Source organism: Paralichthys olivaceus, chromosome 10 (genome assembly GCF_024713975.1).
Source record: "Paralichthys olivaceus isolate ysfri-2021 chromosome 10, ASM2471397v2, whole genome shotgun sequence".
NCBI classification, from domain to species: domain Eukaryota; kingdom Metazoa; phylum Chordata; class Actinopteri; order Pleuronectiformes; family Paralichthyidae; genus Paralichthys; species Paralichthys olivaceus.
The window spans coordinates 12,046,686-12,070,333 of NC_091102.1; the positions used below are offsets into that span (position 1 = coordinate 12,046,686).

At 40.6% G+C, this 23,648-nt stretch overlaps 1 protein-coding gene across 2 annotated transcripts in view; it reads right to left on the reverse strand.

The window, feature by feature from the left end:
• The window catches only part of tanc1b (tetratricopeptide repeat, ankyrin repeat and coiled-coil containing 1b), a 102,424-nt gene that overhangs the window by 42,841 nt on the left and 35,935 nt on the right, over window positions 1-23,648 (reverse strand). For both annotated transcript variants that reach the window (XM_069533238.1, XM_069533237.1), the window contains exons 4-6: window positions 16,193-16,297; window positions 5,605-5,738; window positions 2,584-2,773 (exon numbers count right to left, since the gene is read on the reverse strand). In XM_069533238.1, coding sequence (XP_069389339.1) covers window positions 2,584-2,773; window positions 5,605-5,738; window positions 16,193-16,297 — 429 coding nt within the window. The remainder of the gene's footprint in view (window positions 1-2,583; window positions 2,774-5,604; window positions 5,739-16,192; window positions 16,298-23,648) is intronic.

Genomic DNA, 23,648 nt, shown 5'->3' on the forward strand with positions numbered 1-23,648 from the left:
TGAAGGATGATCTCTCTGAGGGCCTCCAGGTTACCTCCATCAAGGAGGTTATGTTTTCCTCTGATTTTGTTTTTTTTCCCCGTTATAACTGGTAAACTACTAAATCGTTTCCAATGAATTTTGTATAAATATACAAAGACAGACCAAATAAAATGTTGGTGTGGATCACTTTAACATTGTAAGATGTTTTCAACAATTTCCTTGTTTTGTCAGATAAAAATTGAGAAGTCTGGATGAAAGAAAATCAGGCATGTTAAGGCGAATGATATTTATAAGTGTGTGCAATTTGTTGCTGATCCAAATAAAAATCAGGATTTATGTGAATTTAAATGTGGTTTTATAAGGGGACTGTTTGAACTCTACTGGGTGCAATTCTAGTTCTATGTGAGATACTGAGCTGTAATTGAACTTAAAACTTTAAATTTTTGAAATTGTCCTCATGAACACTGTTGACTTGCTGATTTTAATTTACAGCGATAGCCTGTTTATACTGAGGAAAACTGGAAAGACACAATGACATTAATTTGCATAATTTGTTTCCTGGGCACAGACTCTTTTTCACGTTTTTTTCTTTTCTTTTGTTCAGTTGAAGGATCCAACTTGTAAAACAAAACTGGATGCTGCAATAGCAAACAAACTTCACACTAAAACATTCCAAAAATAAAAAATAAATGTTTAAGAACTGGTGCTAAAATCTGCCTTTAGTGTTTTTTTAATTCAGACAGGTGTTTTAGTTTCATGAGAACAAATCCTTTAATCCTCCCCAAGACCAAACCAGCCACCGAGCACGATCCCCAAAAAAAGCGGAGCAGAGTGCCAAAGCCACACAATGACTGGCAGCTGGATACAGAAACATCAGCACAGTCAGAGGACTGGAAGTGACCCGGCAGCTGTCTGTGTTTGCATTACACATAAGTAATCTGGGTTTTCATAATGCTGCGACATGTAACATCATGACTAATATTTAATATAACAAACACATCCTGGACATTGTGAGTGCTGTGCTGAATATGACGCTACTCATGACAGCAGTAATTTCTAGCTGCTGTCAGCATAGCACTGGGAGTCATCACACTGTAGAGGTTTCAGTGATTGTTTATTTGGTTGAATTACAGCCCCTGACAAATAAATCCATGTAAAGAGATGTTTATGGTCATAGCTGTCGGCCTGTTATAGGTCCTCCCTCAGCAGCCTCGGGCAGAAACTCGTCTGGGGGCTATTTTGTAAATGTTAAGACTGTGCAAAGTCTCCCTGATTGCGCCAAAGAGATTTTAATGCAGTACACAGCCAAATTAATTTGCTTTCTAAATCAGAGTTGGAGTCAAACTTCAAAGAACAAGGAACATTAATCACGGCTGGAATCTGACTTGTGGACACAACATGGCTTTGTTCTTCTCTGTGCCTGCACAGTCGTATTAAGGCTGGTGGATGAGATGTTTTGACCAGTTTTGATTTGACACGAGCAAAGTAGCTTTGAAACGGGCCACAGCACCTGCTATGTGACTGTGTATGTTTAAACCTAACATGGGTGGCAGCCTCTGAATATTCTTTACCACAGCTTCCATTAGGTTTGGGTAGGATTAACATTTGAACCTGTACATGAAATTCGATATAACAAAATAAAGAGTTTTTCTTGCATAGAGAATTGCGGTACCCTCAAAAGCACAGAGTTCGCTACACAACTCTAGCTTCCATACATTATTTAGCAATGAATGGTGATATTTCTGCGGGGGCACAGAATTACTAACTCTTCTTTAGCACTCGTGTCAACTGTGCAGAGCTGGAAATCAAAAATTGTTGCATTATATTTATTGTGTATTGCTTTCTATTGTGGACAAATCCTGTCAGTTACCTCAATAACAACAGATTACAAATGATTTAAATTAATCTGATTAACTGCAGTATCCAAAACTTACTATATACAATTGAATCCTCGCCACAAATATCCAAACCCAGAATGATATCCTCACATTTTAAAGCCGACAGAGGCTTTGTGAGAAGAAATGGCAGACGGATTAATACATGAATAGACGTCATCTTCCTGTCAGCTTGTTTAAATCCCCAGATGTCTTACAGGGGGCTATTACTAGAGATACAGTACAATGTCAAACTGTGGCAACTGACACCCCGGTGATCTCTCATACCAGAACAGCTCCATACAAACCTAATAACTGACACATGGTGGAAGATGAATGCAATCTGACACAACTGCGCCTCAGTCCCAGTGGGTGTAACAGAATGATGAATGGCTGACACCATGTAGGTGAGACTTTTGCATCTACATTACAAAGTGTGCATGAGTTCATGATCTGATTACAATTAGAAATAGAAGCGCTTCATTGGAAACAGTTTCAGAAGCAATGAAAATGCAGAAAGTCCGTGCAAAATAATCTGTGTTGTTTGTTGCATTGTGCAGAATATATGCTAAAAAGGAGAGGAATTATTAGAGAGAGCTTTTGTTTTTAATCACTTATATCATTAAATCTATCAAATAAGGCAAACACTGGTAGTAGTAAATGCATTTTCTTCCTCACAAAACATTTGGTCCAAGCCAATTTTTAAAAAAGAATCCTGAGACCTCACCTATGATCCCACTGTCCTTGCTCTCAAGAGTGGAGCTGGGACTGGTGATGGTCCCGCAGGGGCTGGAGCGGCTGAGAGGGGGGCGGCCGGTTGTGCTGTTGAGCGTTGAACATGGGCTGTCAGTGCTGGGAGATGCCGTGCTGCTGGTCAGCGTAGAGCAGGGGCTGATACCCTGGCTGGTCACTGAGCACTGGAGAGGAGGAAGACAGACAAAAGGGTTAATTCAAACCAATAAATCAAATATGTCGATAAAATATGAAGTCAACTCTATTAAAACTGGCAGCTGGCAACATATTCACACACTGTCAGCATGGGCAGACATGCTAAATACAACAAAAACATTTTTCCGACTGCCTTTGGAAGGACAGTTAATAATCATAGAAAAATATCTGATATAAGTATATTGCCTGTTTGACCCAGATCATGTGAAAGCAATGCTAAATAAAATTCCTCACAAATAAACAAGCCTTTCACGTGTGAGCATGACACACTAACCAAATTAGCACTGTAAATGGAGCAAGCCTTGGAAATTACACAGTCATGTATCTGGGGGAGCCAAAATAAGCCTGGAGAGAATTTCACAAGGCGAAGAGCTCACACAACATTGACGTGACACAATAGACACCTTTTTCTTGTGTCATCAAGCCTGTCTGACAAGCTTAGAGCAGCTGCATCTTTGTTCCATTCAACTGACAACCATAGAAATCCAAATTAAAGCCAGTTTGTCCAGTTTCACCATCTTACTTCAACTGTATTGTGATTCCACTTAATATACTGTAGCTCTAGAAGGTTATCATTGTCCCAGTATGAGGAAAACCAGAGCCTGACTATCACCCAGCAAGTTTTGAACCAAACAATGTTAATTCAACATATTCCTCTACATCAGTTTCTTTTGCACCAGACAGAATGATAACCTTACAGAAACATATAACATAATTAATTAGCTTCTACAAGCCACATTTTTTCCAATATCTCCCTCCTTTCTACAGAGAACTACTCCAATTACAGCCCACTGTTAAAAGCCCAGGTCAAATAAAAATCTCAATAAACTAACCTTGTTGTCGATATTTTGCTGCCTGAGGGACTTTCACCCGAGCAGGGCTAACTACAAGAATGTGTATCACCTCAAACAAACTCCATTAATCAAATTCTTTGTCTAACATTAAACCATGACCTCAAATATCCTTAAACACCCCGGCTTTTGGTCTGCTTTTTCTCACATACTCCAATAAAATAGTTGAAAGTCTTTGTACCAACTGGACCAATACTAACTTAAAATATGTACTGAGTAAGGTTTGTAAAGCAACAGAAACATTAATTTTTTAAACAGTTTTTCACAGAAACTTGAGATCATATGCCTGATTCTATAATAATATAGCAAAGTCTAAATTTAGGTTGACAGTTTTGTACTATATATGTATATATAGTATATATATTACTCTTTTCAGGAATAAATATTTACTTGTTCAACCAAATCAAACTATATAGCAAACATGATCAAGTCTTTAAGTCTTTGCACATCAAGTCCGTATTTTTCATACAGGTTTATTTAATCTTAACATGCACAGAAACCTTGCACATGCATTTGAAGTAGTGAGGATGATTTTATGGTCCTCTCAGTTAAGAAGAGGGGATGGGACCATCTAATCCTCAGCGGTCTTGAAGAACAAGGAGAATTTCATCTTTTGATCAAGTCTATTTTAGGATGTCAGTGGTCCAGTTTGATACACAACTAACACTGAGACTGCACGGTGAAAAGAAGAAAACATATTTCCAACAACAAAAGCAGCATATCGAACCTGTTCTGAAAACTAACATCAGACGAAAGCTCCAGAGTCGATTTGTTACGTGGTCTGCACAATAAGAGGTTATTTCTATTTTTAAACGTGCGACAATTCTGAATGAGCAATACGGACTAAGTGAGCAAAGACCTTACATCAGTTTGAGAGAAAAGTGGGACTAACCTCTCATTCAGCATGTAGTGACTATTGCAGTCTGATGGTCAACATGTTTGACATATAAACAGCCGACTGGGGGGGAGGCTGTGTGCTTGGCAGCATAATTAATGACTTGCTGGTATTAACTCTATAACATTTCCTAAATGCAGGTAATTTTTGCCTGGCAACTTCCTGCCTGGGGCTACAGCCCAGAGATTATGCCACTTAATGAAGTCAGAGCCAAACAGCTTACTGACATTAAATAATTTACTGTGAGGCCGATCTCAAAACAACACGCTGAGCTAACGTGTTGTAAAACAGCAGCATGGAGGAACAGAGAATTGTTGGCAGATGAAAATAATAAGCCTTCCTTAATCCTGGCTCTGCAAACACACACCTTTAAGCACATAAACAAACAAAGTAAAAACCATTACACTTCAGTTCTGCCTGTCTTCTCTTTTGACATTTAAACATGAACAATGGACATGATTCATGAAAAAGCTTCTTTCAGCTTCTTGGATTGCCGGTTCAGTGTCAAAACGTGTCTGAGACAGGGGGATGAATGAGGCGAGCATAGTTGCCAGGCTCTGCTCTTCATACAGCCACAGCTCAATTAGTAGAGCCAAACAAACTGAGGCTCAAAACTAACATAACTCTATTTCTGGACCTGGACTCAGACACTCTTGTTACACACTCAAGAGCCCCTGGAATAGCACTCAAGTTACTGGGAGACTAACACACACTGCTACCGAGATAAAAACCACTTTGAGCCAATTTTAAATAGGTATTTACTCTATTTAGAATGTTTTTATCATCACAGACAAAACTGTTTGGTAGTTACCGTTGTTTGTTGTGGCAAAAAAAATAATTCCGAGAGTTCCTTCCTAAATCCTCATTAAAAGTATAATGCACAGGGGAAGAAAAATAACAAAGCTGCAACAAAAAAATCCATTCTTCTGCTACACTCCCTCCTCCTCTCATCCTTTCCCTCTCTCCTCTATCTCTCTATCAGTGTGTTGCAGCAGTGGCAACAGCTGCTGTTGGAGGAGGGAGGAAGCTGGAGGGGAGGGAGAAAATGAAATACCTTCTTTTCATTCTTGTCGTCCATAGGTATGCGTGCCGAGCCCGGGATCCCTTCTCCCAGTAAAAAGCCCAGCCTTGTCATCAGTTCCTGGGTGGCAGGGGAGGAGGAGCTCTGCTGTTTCTCCGCTTGCAGCTCTGGAGGGAGAGAGAGCGAGAGACAGAGAGAAAATGCTCAGTGTTACAGCAGGAAAGATTCTCCCTCTCTCTCTCTCTCAGCTGGATGGCCCGCACATGGGCCACTCTGCCTCGCCCTGCCCCGCACCGAAATGCTTTGCTGCACTCCCCAGCTGCTGCTGATGTAGTGCAGACCTGGAGAGGGGGAGCAGAGAAGAGCAGGGGGGGGAGAGAGAGAGAGAGAGAGAGAGAGAGAGAGAGGGTGTGTGTGTGTGGTGGGGGCTATAGTGTGTGTGCATGTGTTCTATAAGAGTCCAAGTGCATGTGAATGTGTAGCATTGTTTAGAAAGCAGAGGGTGTGTGTGTGTGTGTGTGTGTGTGTGTGTGTGTGTGTGTTTTTGTGCGCACATCTTTCTCAAGTGTTGGTTTGAAACCATCATTGTGAGGTTGGTTCTCACAACTTCAGGGGGTTGTTAAAGGGTTAATTGGAGTAAGGTTAAGTTAGGGTAAGGGGCTAGGGACTGCATTATGTCAACCAACGTGTTTTTGTGTGTGTTTCTGTGTGTGCCCTGCAACATGCCTTGAGTGCCAATTCTAGAGCTTTCGGGTTGTTTACAGCTCTCACTCATGGAGCCTCTGAATATCAATGAGTGGACAGAAGCTTTTTCCCAGCACAGCTCAGACCATCTGCAGTCTTTACTTTCACACCTTAATACCGGCATAGGCTGCAATTTCAAGGTTGGTGGTGCCATCAACAAGGCAGAGACCACATGCAATCTTTTTTTCTGATGAGGTGTTGTTTTATCTTTTTGCATATACTAACTAACCACCACCAACAACAACAACCCATACTGGAGACAGATAAAACAACTTTGCAGAAACTGAGAAAGAGTGTTTTTGTCACCCAAGTATCTGAAATGCAGATGTGGTAAATTAATCAAGACAGAGAATCTGAATGACAGACGGATGGACAGAGAGAGAGAGAAAGAGAGAGCATCTTACAGAAGCTTTTTATCCAACTCTCTGTCAGCACCTTTTCCTCCGTCTCCTCGTTTTCCCCTTTAGCCCCTTTCTTCCACAGTTATTAATAATGTTGGCAGTAAATCTGATTAAATACAAATAAGGTCTGATGGCACAGTGTACTGCCAAACCTCATCTGAGTCAAAAACAATCTGCCAAGCACACACAGACACACACGCATACTAGGGATTTGTATGTCCATCACTGAGGCTGATGTGATTCACATCTTTGATTCAATGTGATTTTATGCAAAATTTTATTCAATATGGTAGATAGTTTGATTGTATTTCTTTGGTTCTACTTAAGCCGGAAGCAAATAGTAACTGAAATGTTTCGAAAGTGCAATGTTTACATCACATATTTGGAACTATCATCTCTTTTACTCCATTTTTTACTTCTAAAAAACAATCATTTCAGAATCCCCAATATTCATCTTTGACACACTCGATCCTGACTTCTTTAATCTCAATTAAGCCTAACTCAGAAATCTTTCCTCCTGACTTGTCAAAACAAGGCATTTGAGTTACATTTGACTTCTCAAGCTTCACCAAAGAGAGTCTCTTCAGTCAGAAAGAAAACAACTTAGTGATTAGATCTCGTCGATGTGTTCAAACCACTTAAGAGGGGTTGACTCAACGTCATGGTCCTTCTGGAGGCTGCAGGTCGTGTTGCTGTTGAACTGTATCATGTTGTTGGGTGTTTCTATAATTTAATCCACCCCATTTCTATCAGTGAGGCTAAATAATATAAACACTTCTCTGGATGACGGACACAGTATATTACAGTACCAGTGAAGATCGATCTGCTAAGGACAGTATACGACATCAACAGTAGCGGCAGTGAGGGCAATATTACAAACTGATCCACCGCTAAATTAATTACCCTTTTTGAATTTTCTTTTAAATGAAAAGCTGGTCATGATTAACATGCCCCCAGCTGTTGCCTTCTGCACAAGAGAAATGTAGCAGAGGAAGAATACGCCACGCCAGCAATTTAGCAAAGTCTTCTGTACAACACAGAAGTAAGCATGGCACATGTTGGGCATGGTCCTTCGTCCCTCAGCCAAGAACAAAATGTGTAATAGAAGACACTTGTATTGTGAGTGATGTCAGACAGAGCACATATCTCTAAGTTGAGGCTGTGCAGAATATTTACGTCTGCCCACTCCTTTCTGATGTAATTATGCTTTTGTGTTGGCACTGCTTTTACTCTTGGAAAAACACTTGCATTTCATTTTTTGGAGAAACTGACATGATATTCTTTAGGCCTGAAAGGAAACAGCAATAATCCAACAGGCCAAAAGGTTTCATGCTGAATAAACTGAAGCTTTAGTCTTTGCAGAAACAGATATTGAATGCTAACCTTATACATACTGGCTGCTACACTGTCACCACCCTTTCTTCATTGCAAATATTGTGCAGCATAAGAGAACATTCATTGAAAATCAATGCTCTGTAGGGAATGTCATTCCAGTCTTGTGAATGCTTAAGATGAGACCAGTTCAAAGACAAAGCTGAGGCCTGAATGACAATTCACTGGATTATATCACCCATCATCCCACAGTCCAACAAGAATGTGAATGAAGATAGACGACAATGGCAGCTCCCCTAAAGTTAAGCAAAAGCACCTCATTCGCCCCTGGTGGCTGGCTACAGTCTGGGTCATTAATTCCACCTCCTCTTCAGTATCTTTGCTTGTGTTGTTCTTATGTGTTCTTCTCTTTAGCTCTTAACGTTTGTGTAGCTTGTGTATTTGTATGTTTACACCGGTGGACTGAGACAAATGCATGTCAATCCCATCTATTTCCTGTACATATGACTGAAAAGTTTACTCTGACTCCATGTTTGTGGACAGGACATTTGTCAAACTAATAAGTCAAAATATACATGAAATACATTTTCCTCAAACATGGCTTCTCTTATTTATTATTTTTTCAGTTAGTGGGAGGAAGGGGCAACATGTCGTCCGTTTTTATAGAAAGTCTACGGCCCACTCACACAGTTGTTTCCTTATAGGACCTCTCCTCAGAACTGTATGAACAAATTGGGATTGCCATTCACTTTTGTGACACAACACAGTCATTTTCAGCCTGACTAGCCAGAGAAATTAAAATGTGTGCGTGTTTGTGTGTGTGTGTGTGTGTGTGTGCTTTATGACTCCACACAACAATATAATCACATAAAATTATAACTTCTCACCTACCACAACATGCACACATCTTATAAACGAGGAGCAGGAGTCTGTATCATACTTGTTACTTTGACAATGTGCGAAATGTGAGTGTTCAATGTTCTTCAGCATAACCTTACTTTGACATCTTTACTGGATTTTCTGTCATTAATTCCAGAAATAAAATATGAAAAATATTTTTTTATTATAATCTAAATCACTTTTGTGTAACGTCAATGTGCCATATAACTGAGATGTATATCTATAATTAAGATATATAATGAGCATTACGTTGTTAAATGAAACCATGGACAGATATGAAAAGTACACAGCAACACATTGCAGGCCTCATCAACTTTTAGTAGATGGTCTTTAAATAGGGCACCTTACACGTCACACATTTATGATCACTGACAGTGACAGGTTGTTTTTTATACGATTGGGTTTTGGCTCCACGGTTGCAAACATAATGGATCCACGGACAGTATAAATTATGTAGAATCACACCCTGTGACACGTGACACTCTTCAGTTTTTTCTGTGCGGTGAGGGAAAACATAAATGAAAACATTACAACAATGCTTTTTCAAAACTGAATAAACAACATGCAGTTACTCTTTAAACTGCAGTTGTACTTGCTTTGGGTATTATGTAATAAAATACAGAAAATTATCTAATTGTTGACAATAATTTATTGATGAAGTGATAATTCACATTTTTGTATATTGAAATGTGACTCAAACAAGCAGTTCTTTATTTATTTTTTGCGAGACTCCAATTCATCCCTGGTTCTTTAAAACAATGTCAACGATAGAACAGGGCAATTGTCTAGTACAACTAAATGGTCAACTGTGGGACCAGTTTCTCCTATGGGTGCTTCCATTCTATTTATTAGACTATTTTACTCCAAATGGGACCATAATTTAAAAAAATGAAAATTGTGCTGTATTGAAGAAGACTTGAAAGTAGAGATTAAACTCATAGACATATAAAAACAGACTTCTTTTTGAAACATATCTACTGTAGGTCCATTTTTATGAACAGTCTATGGTCCCATTCCTATGGACCTCAAATGACCTCAGGACTTTGTTTGTCAAAGCAACAATGGCTCTCCCCTCGTACACCACAGTCAAAACTTTATGAATCGGTTTAATAATGTCATAACTAACATTATTTATGATTCTGCTGTGTGCATGATGAAACTGTGGCAGAGGGCCAACAGCAGGTTTGTCACTACTCAAGATAGAATGATTGTATTTATCCGGAGGGAAGGTGGATATAAATTAAAATGTCTACCTGATGCAAATTTGCTGCCTGCCTGCACTACAAAGTATCTGATAAGTTTAAAAACCCTCCTGGATGATATGTAAAAAACAGGGATTAAGCTGGAACCACTTTGTTATTCCAGTAACTGTACAGCAAATGGAAGCAAAAAACAAAACAACGTTGTTATCTGCCGCCTGAGGAAGTTTATGAGCAGCTGTGAAATAACAGCCGTGTGGAGCAGTCAGCGATAGAGAAATGAAGGCGGAAGGAGGAGGAGCGGGAGAAGGATGGAGTTGGAAGAGGTGGGGCACCCTGAACAGACTGGCTTCACAGAGTTGTCTCGGCTCTCTCCCCACTGAGAAAACAATCCAGCCGGAGCTCATTAGCAGCTGGAGTTTCATTACCACAACAGTGGAGCCTGTTTAATGAACCCTCAATGAGAACATGCATCCTGCCTCACCGTTTTAAAGTCCAGAGGTACCAGGTGACGTGCTCCCCTGAAGCACGCAGAGTGCCTAGCGCACATTCCAAGTTAGAACCGCAAATCTCCTTCACTGGAGAGCGCAGATGGGGGCGTCCAATGAGACATTGCGGCATACTGAGGTTAGACCGAATCCCCTACACAGAATCTCCAAGTAAAATGAGGTTTGGGAGGTGGGGATGGTAAAGTGATAATAATCATAGTTTGACTGACATCTCAATTTGACACCACACTGTAGCGCTTATTATTGTTGCTCTAATGGTAAACAGGCGTGGCATTTCATTAACTGTTTGACCAAGAGGACTGAAGACTCTTTGCAGCAGTGACTCAGCCCTGAGGGACATACAGTGACTGTGCCGTAAGGGTCTTCTAGGAATGAGCAGCACATATTAATGAAGCCTCTTCATTAAGTAAAGAAGAATGGCAACATGAATTTCATCATGCAGCTGTTGATTAAAACAAGTAATCAACAACCTCTCTGTTGGGGCCAAAAAATAAAAAAGGTACAGCTCATTCAGCTCAGCTTCCACAAAGTTACTGTTTTCCCTTGGGGGAAAAAGTTAAAGAAGGCTGACGAAATACCTTCACGCGTTCTATAGACTGGTAACAATCAGCCTTGATTATACAAATGGGCTTGAGACTTCACAATTGGTCCTAAATAAAATCTTTTATGCAGAAGTGACCTACCTGGTTGATTCCTTATTCACCCCTCTGTCTCCATTTCTCAATAGAGCATAATAGCGACCAGCTTCTTTAGAGCAGCTCTACATCCGAAAGTAAATTTACAGTTAATTTTCTCCACCAACGTTTCAGCAAATCCTTATGAAAGAGTTTTAAGTCTGGACTCAGAATGAGCAGCTATGAGATGAATCATGACCATAAAACATTTGATGTTTTTTCTTCCACTCTAAAAAAGCTCTGGGGAAATCTAGTTTGTGCTGCGGTAAACGTAATGTAACGCTGAATGACCTGATAATAGCCGACATGCGTTTTTGGAGTTGTGGTAAACATTTCCATGGTAATTGGCTCAACCAATCAGAGACATCACTATTGTACCTGAGGATTATAGGTAGTGAAGTACATCTCCTTGACATTGCAAATAAAAGACGTTTTTCTTAAAATGCAGTTGGTATTATACAGTCTAGTGACTTCGACAGGAGCATAACATAGTCTCATAATATAGAGATAATCAAAATCTCGATTTTTACTTCTGGAAACACACTGTTGAGCTCTCTAAAGTGTCAAACAAAGACAAAATGAATAACTCAATGTTTGTATCATCTTATGAATGGCCGATTCAAAAGTGTTACTAGAGTCGCCATGGTTTTATTCATGCAAAAATATTCATTGCATGCAACCTGTCAGGACCCCAGCTGCGGCTGAGAGATTGTGCATCAGATTACTTTTCTCTGATTAGATGTTTTCAATCAGGAATTCAGAAAAAGATCAGATCACATTCAGCCAGCTCACACAGAGCCACATACAGCACGCACACACACACACACTTCTGTATGGCTGGGCCTGTATTCTGCCAAAGACAAAACAGCACAGTGAATGACACAATCTCCTAATGCTGTTAACAAATGAGTAACAGACATTGTACGGGAAACTGACAATGAGTGGTTGGATTACCACAACCAGATGTGTTCAGTGGTGGAAATACACTGAGTGGAAATGCTACATCGCCATATAAGATAGTAGTTTCAGCATTTACAAGATAGTCAGTATATGGAGAAACAGGTGCTGGATGTTTGAGCTTGTGTCTCAATGGGGTAGTAACATGGTGGGAGGTGTAGAAGAGAGGCATAATTGTGGGAGAGGACAGGACTTGAGGTTCAGTCTTGATTGACAGAGACAGAGCCTTGGGACCACAGCTGAAACAATTTTAACACTGTTGACTGTCTGTCGCAAACACACACACGGACGCACAGGCATACACATAAACAAACATCAGTGTGCTTGAGGACAAAATAAAAATACACATTGCATTTACACATGTGCAACAAGAAACTCTGTCCCTCCTCAACTGCGATGCTATGTGAAGTGACTCTAGTGTAGGTCAAATCCTTTTCTTAGCCTACAGTCATTCCTGGTCGTCCACAACACAGAGCGATGGAACGCAGACCATCCAACCCAAAAGAAGAGCAAATGAATACATTCAAAGTCCAGATGCAAGCATTAATCATATCTGAGAGTAGCCCGTAGAAATAAAGACAAAAAAACACAATGTGTGGGAAAAATCTTAAATATGACTAAAAATGGCTCCTGCTGTACATGTGTAGTAAGATTTTTTATTTATTTTTTATTCAAGACAGGCAACGTTCAGCACTACCAAAACAAAAAGCCCCTTCACAACTCATTTGATGTCTGGCCTAAATGTCGCACAGCTCTCCAGTTCTTCCAATGGATTTTCCGACTTGCATTCTTCCGGCACGGTATCAACATTCCATGCTGAAGCTGACCTTGTTACAAAAGCTGCAATGTCAAATGTACCATCTAGTCCTGTCTCAGCAGTTAGAAAAAGAAGCAAGCATTGTTTGCCCTCTCTGAAATAGGCAACAATGGGCTGAAAGCTGCTCTCTTCATCGACAAAACACAATGACTATGTCCTTGTCACATGGAATGTGTGATGCACAAGTAATGCAAATTAATCCAGTCGAGGTTTAAAAAGCCTTCGACAAACTCAGTGTACAGCAATACTACAACGTTTCGTTTGAAACAGGCAAAGACTGAGATGTTCAGATGACGTAGACACTGATAACCGCACGCTGGGTGTTTTTGTTCACGACATATAGCCCTCTCTGATTTGTCAGGCTCCTGTCACATGACCCCATTCCAGAAGAAAACAACCAGCATTAGCCTCAACTACCAGTGTAGAATGCAACATGGATAATAAATTACAAGGGTTACTGACGCTGTTGTCTTTGCTTAAAGCCAAGAAAAGAAATTCCTCTGTTACTTTTCATCATTGCCGCTTCTAGTTTGTAGCCTTTCTCTGCGATTAATAACCAATCGCTTCCTGTTTACACCTCCATTCCCAGAGTACGTGACTGGTCACATGCTGGGGGATTAAAACTGATCAGGAGCCAAAATGCTTGTACAGACAGAGATTGTTTTAGTTAGAAAATGAAAACATAGCAGTATGGATGTAGCTTCAGACACCATATTACATCAAACATTAAATGTAAGAATTTGCTCAGGTGAGAGAAAAAGAGGGGCAAAGCATGCAAGGTTGAGCTCAAATATCTTTCAGCTACATGGCAGCTCATCCTACAGCTGACGACTACAATTGGCCATCATTAATCCAGAATTTATACAGTGCCTTATTGTATATAATGAGTTGGGTAAGTTGGTTCGTTTTTAAATTCTCAGCAGTAAACCTTTTTCACCTGCTCAACACAGCTGTGAGAAGGAGGAGGTGGAAAACTTTGCCTGACTTATCTGCTTATATTTATTGATTAACTGCACACATCAGGTAAAACACAGCGTGTGCACACACACGCACGCACGCACGCACGCACTATAAAAACAGGCAATTTCTTCAGTCCTGAGAAATATGAGTCAATTTACAATACTGGAATCAGACTGAAATGTCTCGGTCACCTGGTGCTGCACAAGGAGAGAGACTTTTTAGGAGAGAGCTCGTATTTCAACAGTTATGAGCCATAAACATGTCCCTTATAAGGCTGAGTATGACTGTTCTGCAGTGTCATTTCTCATTTGCCATAAACTGACCAAATCTGTAATTGCTCTCTGCCTCATTGGGAGAAGACCAGAGGAACAACACAGGAAGCAAAATTCAATATAGCTGAGAATCATTCCCTGTATTTGAGACTGAAGTCAGGGGCAGATCCAGGGGGGCACTGGCAGAAATCTGATTGGCCCCTGTAGAGCCCCTGTACTGTCAGTCCTGTCTTTTTCTTTTTACAATTTACAAGTCACTGACAAACATTACTCATAATAAATATGATATATTTTCTGAGCATTTTAAAAGTTCACAATTTGCTTGAACAAGGAACAATTTTGAAACAATATTCAATGATGTGAGGCTTTGCTCAAAGAGCTAACAGTACAAAGGAACGACTTAAATGTGCACCTCACTGAATCAGGAATTGTGCATGGATGTTGGACATGTAATTGGCCCCTCTGTGTAAATTGCGGTCCCTTTATGGCCTCTGATTTAGAAAAATCCTAGAACCGACACTGGCTTAAGTTGTTTGGTGATTGTCTACATTTTGTTGCAGTGAAAAGATTCTCCCGAGTGTTGGTCGGTAGATCTGTCACATACATGTGAGATAGCTCGGTCTGTTATATCGCCTAGAGGAATTTTAGCCGAGACTGAAATTAGAGAAGAGGCAGCCCTGAGAACACAAGTTTAAGAACAAAACAACAAGACACCGTTGTTTTTTTTTTTCATTATGTTCACTCACATTAAGCATATTTTTCTTTACTGTGTTGGGAAGCAAAGAGAGGTAGGAAGGAAAAGCTTAGGAGTGATTCATTCTATGACAGCACAGGCATGTGAATGTGTATGTTTATGTAAGTGAGATTCGAGGGGCATCTCAGGTCTACAGACGAGGGCAGAGCAGGAGGAATACTAGGCAGAACAGGGAGAAGGGTGTTTGTGCAAACTGCAGTGGATCTGAACGTAAACACAAAGAATTTGTAATCATTATTTGCCCAACATGCAAAGATTCTGCCCATAAGCAAACTGTGAGAAATCCAAACCAGGTGTGTCATTACACTATCTCGCTAACAGTCGGCAGCACACCAGCTGTCACGAGACAACATTTATCTGGCGTCCACTATCTGCCGGTAGCCCTCTCTCTCTAAGCCGAAACACTTCTCCGTGCCAGCTGAATGTTGGACACACCCTCGTGCCTTGGTGTGTAACATCAACAGTGACTGGGCTGTGCTGGGTTACTGCATATGTACAATGAGAGGGAACACTGTCTGTGCTGCTGAAAATATCACATCCTATAACCCCGCTTCAGCCTATAGCAGGAATTTGAGACATCTCTCTCTTCCAGAAATCAAAACATAGCATTTAGGGCAACAACACACAATCCCCATCACACGAGAGAATAGGCAGGAGTAACACAAAAAGCACATTAGCACACATATATATAAGTGCTAAGTTAGCGAGCAGTTAAAGAGCTTGTCCTCATTACATTCGCATGGAAAACTAATTTTGAGCTTTGGTGCGACAAAGTGTCTCCACACAGAGGAAAACTGACTCTTCTGTAATCTAAACACACACTTTCAAATAAACACAACTCAACTGTTTCTTCGTATAAAGGACAAGAACCAGTGCTCAGAAGCCTGGATCGTTAAATGAACACTCATGCAGTCATTTATGCTATTCTTATGATATTCTTACTCATGCTCTAACACACAACAAACATGCAGCTATGAAGACAGATGACATATAAAAGGCACCATTGTGGTCTCCTACATAAACATATTTAATCTCGAGACACAATATTTTTGCAGTGTCTACAAAAAGCACAAGCTGACAGATACAAAAAGGCAAAACTCACCATTGTGCGAGGACTCCTTGTTATCGGCCACCTTCCTCAGTGCTGACACGATGGCATCAGAGGGAACGCGAGGACTCTCCACATATTTGGGTTTCCTGCTTGGACCTGCCAGCATGAACCGAAAGATGCAGGGGGGAACGGGAGCGAGGGAGTGAGAGAGCGAGAGAGGGGGAGAGAGAGAGAGAGGGAGAGTGTCAGACAGGCAGAGAGGGAAAGAAACAAAACGACGAGACAGTTAGAGACCCAGAGAGAGAGCGAGTCAGAGTTCTCGCTGGATTAACGCGTTCCAGATGGGACAAGAGATGAGAGGCGGTGGTGTCTTAGTTGGACGGGCTTGGTTGCACTCCGTAGCTCACATAAAACTAACACACAAACATAAAAAAAACACTAACGCACACACACTTTCTCAGACAGCTCCCTGCGCTGGTAGCAGCTCTGGTCTGTCTGACAACCCAGAATATTGTCTGCATGGTTACAGACTCCCAGTAAAATCTCAGCTCGGCAGCTCTGGGAATGTAAACTACAGCAGGAAACCACAACAATTAGCCTCTTAGTGAACTTTAAAAAAACACTGAAACACACAGCAAAAAGGAGCTTTTCTGCATGTTTATCTGAGAGCGGTCCGGTGAAATAATACCCTGTCATTGCTGCGAGGACACACACGGATAGATTAAGGTCCAGGCATCCTGGTGCGAGTCAGATGATGTATCTGGGACAGTGGTGGAGTTCTCTGTAGACTGTCTTTGTCTTTAGCGAGGAGCTGAGGTTAGCCGGCTGCTCCATTCCCTCTGCTCGCACCGTGACAGAATTAGAAAATCCCACAGCTCCGTGCAGAATGCTTGCTCACGGTGCCGAACTTTACAATAAATCACTGACACAGTCGCCCCAGTAGAGACACGGATCCTTTACGTAATTTGAGTGTGTGACAAGATTTGCCCCTTGTCCTGTAAAAACAGCCCTTTAATTTGCCTCAATGGGACAAAAAGTGGGGTTATTTATTTAGGTGATGGGAAAGAGCTCACTTTTTTTTTATAAGAGCAGCAATTTAATTGTTTATACTTACAGGAGATCCAGCAAAGACACTAGACTAAATACTAAACCATGACAAAAACATCTCCTGAGCAACTTAACTGTGCAAGTTTCAAGCACTCTACTTCCACCCTGTGTAAAAAGCAAATACATTCCAGAGTCCACGCTCAAGGATAAAACTAAAGATGCAGAAAGTAATGTGAAAAGAGGTGAATGTAATTACATCCATAAATCCATTGAGAGTGGCAACAGCACTGCCTCCCTTGGCAACACTCCTCCATGCTACTCCAGCCTTGATCTACTGTAACCTCATCCAAACCTCCTCCTCCTCCAGACTCCTGTTATCAGATGACTGTGTGTGTAACCCCAGTCATAACATAAAGATTGGATGGGAGAGCAGAGATAGTCGTTTCCTATTACCACATCCAGTATTAGTCACTCTGACCTCAAAAAAAAAAAAAAAAAATTCCTTCGAATCAGATTGAACAATTCCTTAAAACCACAGCTGCGATCTCAGCCACATATTATTGGGTTATTGACAGGAGTGGTCGTTGGGGGGGGGATAGGGGAGTTACAGCATCAGGAATGTGAGAGGAAAGGCTCTGGGAGGTGACACTGTAATAAACCATGCATGAGACTTGAAGTTTGCTTGCTGCACAGTGCCATCTATGGATATGCAACTTGAAATGCATAGCGAGGAGCTGCAGAGAAAATATTCTGCCTCTTCAAACATAACTCTCTTCTATTGCTTGCTAGCAGAAGTCCACAGGCATATCAAAGTAAATGCCCAAAGCCGAATGTAAGAGTCTGTCAGAGGAACTGAAGGCAGTAGCATGTTGTGATGACAGTGCGTTCAAAACCACTCTAATCTAAGGTGGATTTCAAACACTTGAGATGTTACAGTGTTTGATTAGTGTAGTAGGTAGTTCTGAGAGTGAAGGGGACTGATCCAGAGATAACACCTACATCAGCAATCCAAGCCAGCCTGCTTTAATGCAGAGAAAGCCAGAGAGTCTGTCCTGAAAACCTCCATTCAGCTGTGCATGGTCAGGCACAGTCTATTACCCAGGAGTCACACGGCTCCAATTAAAGTGGGACTACAGAGACAGAGGGGGCTGTGTGTGAGACACACTTAGTTCAGGTAAATATCTCGGACCAAAGAGCGACCCGCCTATTATGTCCTCTTGAATGTATTTCATCCATAGACATTAGCAGGCATAGTTTGAGTAATCTAAACCATATGCTTAAGTTCAGATTCAGTTTACACAGAGTGCCACGAGGAACACAGGATCCACACACGAAATAACAAACATGTGGCCGGCTATCAGAGGAGTAATTTTAGGCCACATCTTACAGAAGTTGATAATAAGGGGAGGGGGCAGAACGGCTGTGATGTCTGAGGATCCAACAAAGCACAGAGGAGTTACTTTTCCATTAAAAATCTCATCTCCAGATTTAACAGGGTGCCATTATGGCCCAGACCTTTCTCGACAGAGCTGCTGACGAATAAGTGATAAGTGCAGTCTATAACAAGCATGAAAAGGTCGCAGACACGGAAGTGTCAGGCCTGTGACCCTTGAAGGACAATGCAGAGATGAGCTCTCACTCATATCACAAGTTGGATGCAGAATGCAGAATTTAACTAATTTAACCCACTTTTATTTATGACAGGGCTGGGTAATAAAACAAAATCAATAATTATTGCAATTATAGCAATACAAAAGGTTTAATATACATGTATATCAATATAATTCTATGTATATATATAAATATTTTTAGCCCACATATTGCCCAGCCCAACAAAATCATCAGCAACTCTCAGCAACCATGACAGAAGCAGATTCAGATACAGAGAGGGGAGAATCTGAGGAAATATCACCAAACTGTGAGCATAACTGATGAATGATTCAGAAAAAGAAAAATAGCCAGTGGTATTGGATTGTTTTATTTGAAAAAAATATGTCTCATTGTCTTCAAAAGCTCAATATCAGTTTTCTCTAGTTAGACAGTTTACTACTTCCTTGGGGGACATGGAGGATATTTTCTTTTGCACCATGTGCCAGTAACTCCAAAATCATAAATTGAACATAAAACAGCTCAAGTGCAGGGTGTTTTGTCCTTGTTTTTTATTTGTGTATTTGTATACTGGTGTCTATATATATATATATATATATATATGTATTTTCTTGCTTATTTACATTACCAAATAACTAATGTAAATAAGCATTCTTGCCAACTCCTGCAAATTTACATCTGGTATTTTATACTATTTTATACTATTAAATAAACAGATAAACAAGTAAAATAAAAGGGTTGGACAAGTGCTTACTGCAACATGTGAATATCTAACAAATAAAATACGTATTGAAAGGTAATACAGGGGAGATGGGTGAAGGAAGAAAAACAGAGAGACAACATCAAGGGTAAAGCAGCGAGAGAAGTTGTGATGGCCAAGGACGTTTTTCACACCGACATTAAGTGTAAGACTCAGGAATCCACGGGCGACATGCAATTAATCAGTACACACAAGCCTATACCAAACAATCGAATAACTATGACCAACAACTTGTTATGTCCAGTAAATTCCAATGAAAGAGAGGATTGTCCATGGCTACGACGTGATCAAGGAGTTTTCCCAGCATTCTTCGAGATAGACTCTTGACACTCTTCACATTTCAACTTAACAACAAGACAGTGTGTCCTCTTTGTGCTGTGAAAGGGGAGTGAAAGCAGCACTACAACAGCCCTCTTTATGTCCCAAAATGTCATTCTTCAACTCAGAAGTGATGTGGAACTACCGCCTCATGGTAATAGCCAGTCAGTCAGTGAGTCATGGTTTACAGCCATCTCTATCCAGCTCGCATAACACATGTTGTGTAGACTTAAACAAATATTAAGTGCATTTTGAGATGTAAAGGAGATATCATGAAATACATTGATTTAACTTTGTTGTTTTTGTTCTGTATTAATGTGTAACTATAATGGATGAGTCAAATTCCCTGTGTGTGTTCACATCATGGAGAAAGATGGACTACTGCCCTTCGCTATACAGAAGTGAAGCCAAAATATCTGGCATACGAACGCTGCCATTTTACACATTTAGTGTCAGAGTCTGCACAGTAGCAATCAGGGGATGGAGCTGCTGGAGCAAGGTCTCGTAGAAACACACCCACAACCAATCGCTAGTAAGTCCGCTGTCAATCATGATGTTTCAGCCTGTTTTAATAGCATCAAATACATTTTAAAAGCGCTTAGACATACATCAGAGTAATAAAAACTACCTTAAATGATAAAAAATCATCTTTGAGAAAACTTTCTTTGACTTCCACTTTTTAGTTTGGTCCATGTCCCATCCACTAACATGGAGAAGGTGGGATTTATGACCTTTACTGCACCCAGCCACCAGGTTGTGATCATGATGCTTTAGTTTCACTTTTAGGTAACAGTCAAGTCCTCCATCTTTACATACAATGATGCTTCACTTGCTTCTATACAGTAACCACAAGGTGATTTGAAGGGTGACAACAAAGACTAATGTTTTTCACCTTTTGGATATAAAATGGTGTCACTTGATTCTTTTATCCATTTAGACATCTGTGTGTACGAATTCTTGGGTTGTGGCCAAACACATCACATCACAGTGACCTTGACCACCAAATCTGTTCATTCTTGAGTCCAAGTGAACATTTGTGCCAAATTTAGAGAAAATTCCCTCAAGGCGTTCCTAGATGTTCCTAGACGTGGATATCACATCCATGAGTAAAGCAGGGACAGATGGACAATCCGAAACCATAACGCCTCTGGCCTTGACTGTTGCTGGCATGGAGGCATGAAAATAATTTATTCCAGAAAAGAAATGATATTCTAAGCGCTGTATAACAAACCAGTGTATTCAGTGAATTTCCTATGAAGAGCATTATGTGCCAAGTGTTTAACATTTTTCACCATTACAGCTGTGACATACAGTAGTGAGATTAGAGCCATGGTTCATTATGACCTTAACTTGTGAATGCTAATTTACAATTCATTTCCTATTCACAGCCTGACATATACAGTGCTGCCATTATCGTCTCTGGTTAATGTAGTTTCTGCACTGAACCACAATGAGAGGCTAGTTGTCTTTTTTTTTCATCACCATGTTTAATAGTCATAACTAATCTCACACATGCTGTTTCACAGTGGGGTATGAATTATGTGTCAGTCTCCACTGTGGACATGGTCACACATTGTAAAAAACAATTATATCAAGTGAGCCAAAATTCATTCTTCCCTTTAACCATATAGAGGAACAACAGATTATGAGCCATATTTAAGGGAGTGACTTTTCGAGAATAATGTCATAATATTTTGAGAATAAAGTCATAATTGAGTCATAATATCACAAGAAAAAACTCCTAATATTACGAGAATAAATGCGTATTTGAGAAGAAAGTAATATTATTAGCATTAGTCATAATTTAATGAAAAAAGACATAATAGTAAGATAATATTAAAAAAAGAAATAATCGAGAACCCGTGCCTGAATTCCACTTTTTCTGGATCCAAAATCTTGATTAACAATCTCACTGTTTCTCGAGAAACTACGAAACCCCCAATTTGAAGAGTTTTTCTTGAAATATCTGATTTCTTTCCCTTTTAAGTAGCCCTTATACTTCACCATATAAATATGGTTTGATACACTATTATCATATAAGTGTATCCTGAGTCATCTGACACACTGAGGATATATAATCACAGTTTATTCAGTATTGGTCTCTGATGCAGCGAGGGAACTGGGATACCACTGCAGAAGAAAAAAGGGGGGACTGCATTTGATAAGGAGTCAAAGCTGGAGTGTAGTGAAGTGCAGTGAAGTGGAGAGCTGGATAGTACTTTTCAGTGGGTGCCCATCAGAGGAAGCTTTCAAAGAGTCCGTGCAGCATCACAAGGTCTTTTACAGCTCAGCTCTCAGAGAGGCATTAATATTCCCCCAGGGCTGTCTGGTTGCTGTCAGTTCCCCAGAGGTGACTTCAGGAGAGTTCACCTCAAAGGAGCCACAACACACTTTGAAGACAGTTTCTATCCACTTGACAGAATTACAAAATAAACCACACTCACCTGGCAATATAAGAGAAGATGAAGAATGCTGGTGGTTGAACACTGAGCACATGTCTCCTCTGACATTATTTGTCAGGAAAAATTTTAGGCTGATCGTGACAAATTAGTTAGTTATCAGTAAAAATCGTCTTGGATCACATGATGTTCATTTCTGTTTGTAAAGATGGTTTTAGTTAATGCAAACACTGACCTTGAGCCGCATTGGCCAAGTATTTATGCTTTGAAACTATGAGGCTTAATGAAAAAACAGGAATCCATTAAGACCTCCTCATCTGTTTTACTAACTGACTTTCTGTCCAATTTTATGTGGTCTATTGTGCTAACATCCTCCAATGCTATCAGAAGCCTCCATTCAAACCCATCTCACAGACATTTTACTAAATGGATATGGTGCTTCATCACCACAACAACAACAACACACTGCAAAGACTATAAAGTGTTTTAAAGCGCTAAGCACAGCTCATGCATATCCTTCAATGTGCTCAGAGGCAACACCTAAGTTGCAGGTACAAAACAGAGATAAAGAGGAGATGAGCTACAACGAGGTCATAGGGTCAGACAACTGTGGGTGAACACCGCCGCCTGATCGGCTTTAGCGCACACACACGCACGCGCGCACACGCACACGTGCACACACACACACACACACACACACAGAGAGAGAGAGTGAGAGAGGGAGAGAGAGCTAAATATGGAAAGCAAGAAGCTGCAGGGTCCTTAGGAGTTGAAGAGATTATTTTCAGGCTATCTTCCTGGGTCTAAAGCCTGGATTTTATTTCTGCATAGCATAGATGAAGAGCCAACACTGCAGCCTACACAGGTGGCCTAGGCAGTTGTGTGTCTGTGTCACTCTGTCATTACACAACCAAAATTCTCTTGTTGGTGGTTGGTGGACACTGAGCACATCATGTTGGAGTTGCATTGAACTGATTGGGGCAGCAGGAGATTGAGTTTTGTGTGCATGTCTGTCTACTGAGAGATATGGATGAGACATGCTGCCGTGTGGGCCAAACTGTTGTTGCAGTCTGCGTCATCATGAAGTGTAGTTACATATCTAGAGAGTAGCACATCAGACTCCAGCATAGTCCCAGGGGGTACTGCGTAGGGTACGGCGTTTCAGGGCCACGCTAATATAGATTAAGCACGTATAAAATATAAATGTAATATAAAGAAGTAGTAGTATAAGTTATACATTTTTGCCCAAACAAAGATTATCACCAGAGTTGCCCCCCTGCCTGAATAACAGAAAAAAATCTCTGGTGATGATTTACATGTTTGTTTGGTTGCTCACTTAGTGAATCATCCTCTGCACCACATAAAGCCAAAGCTC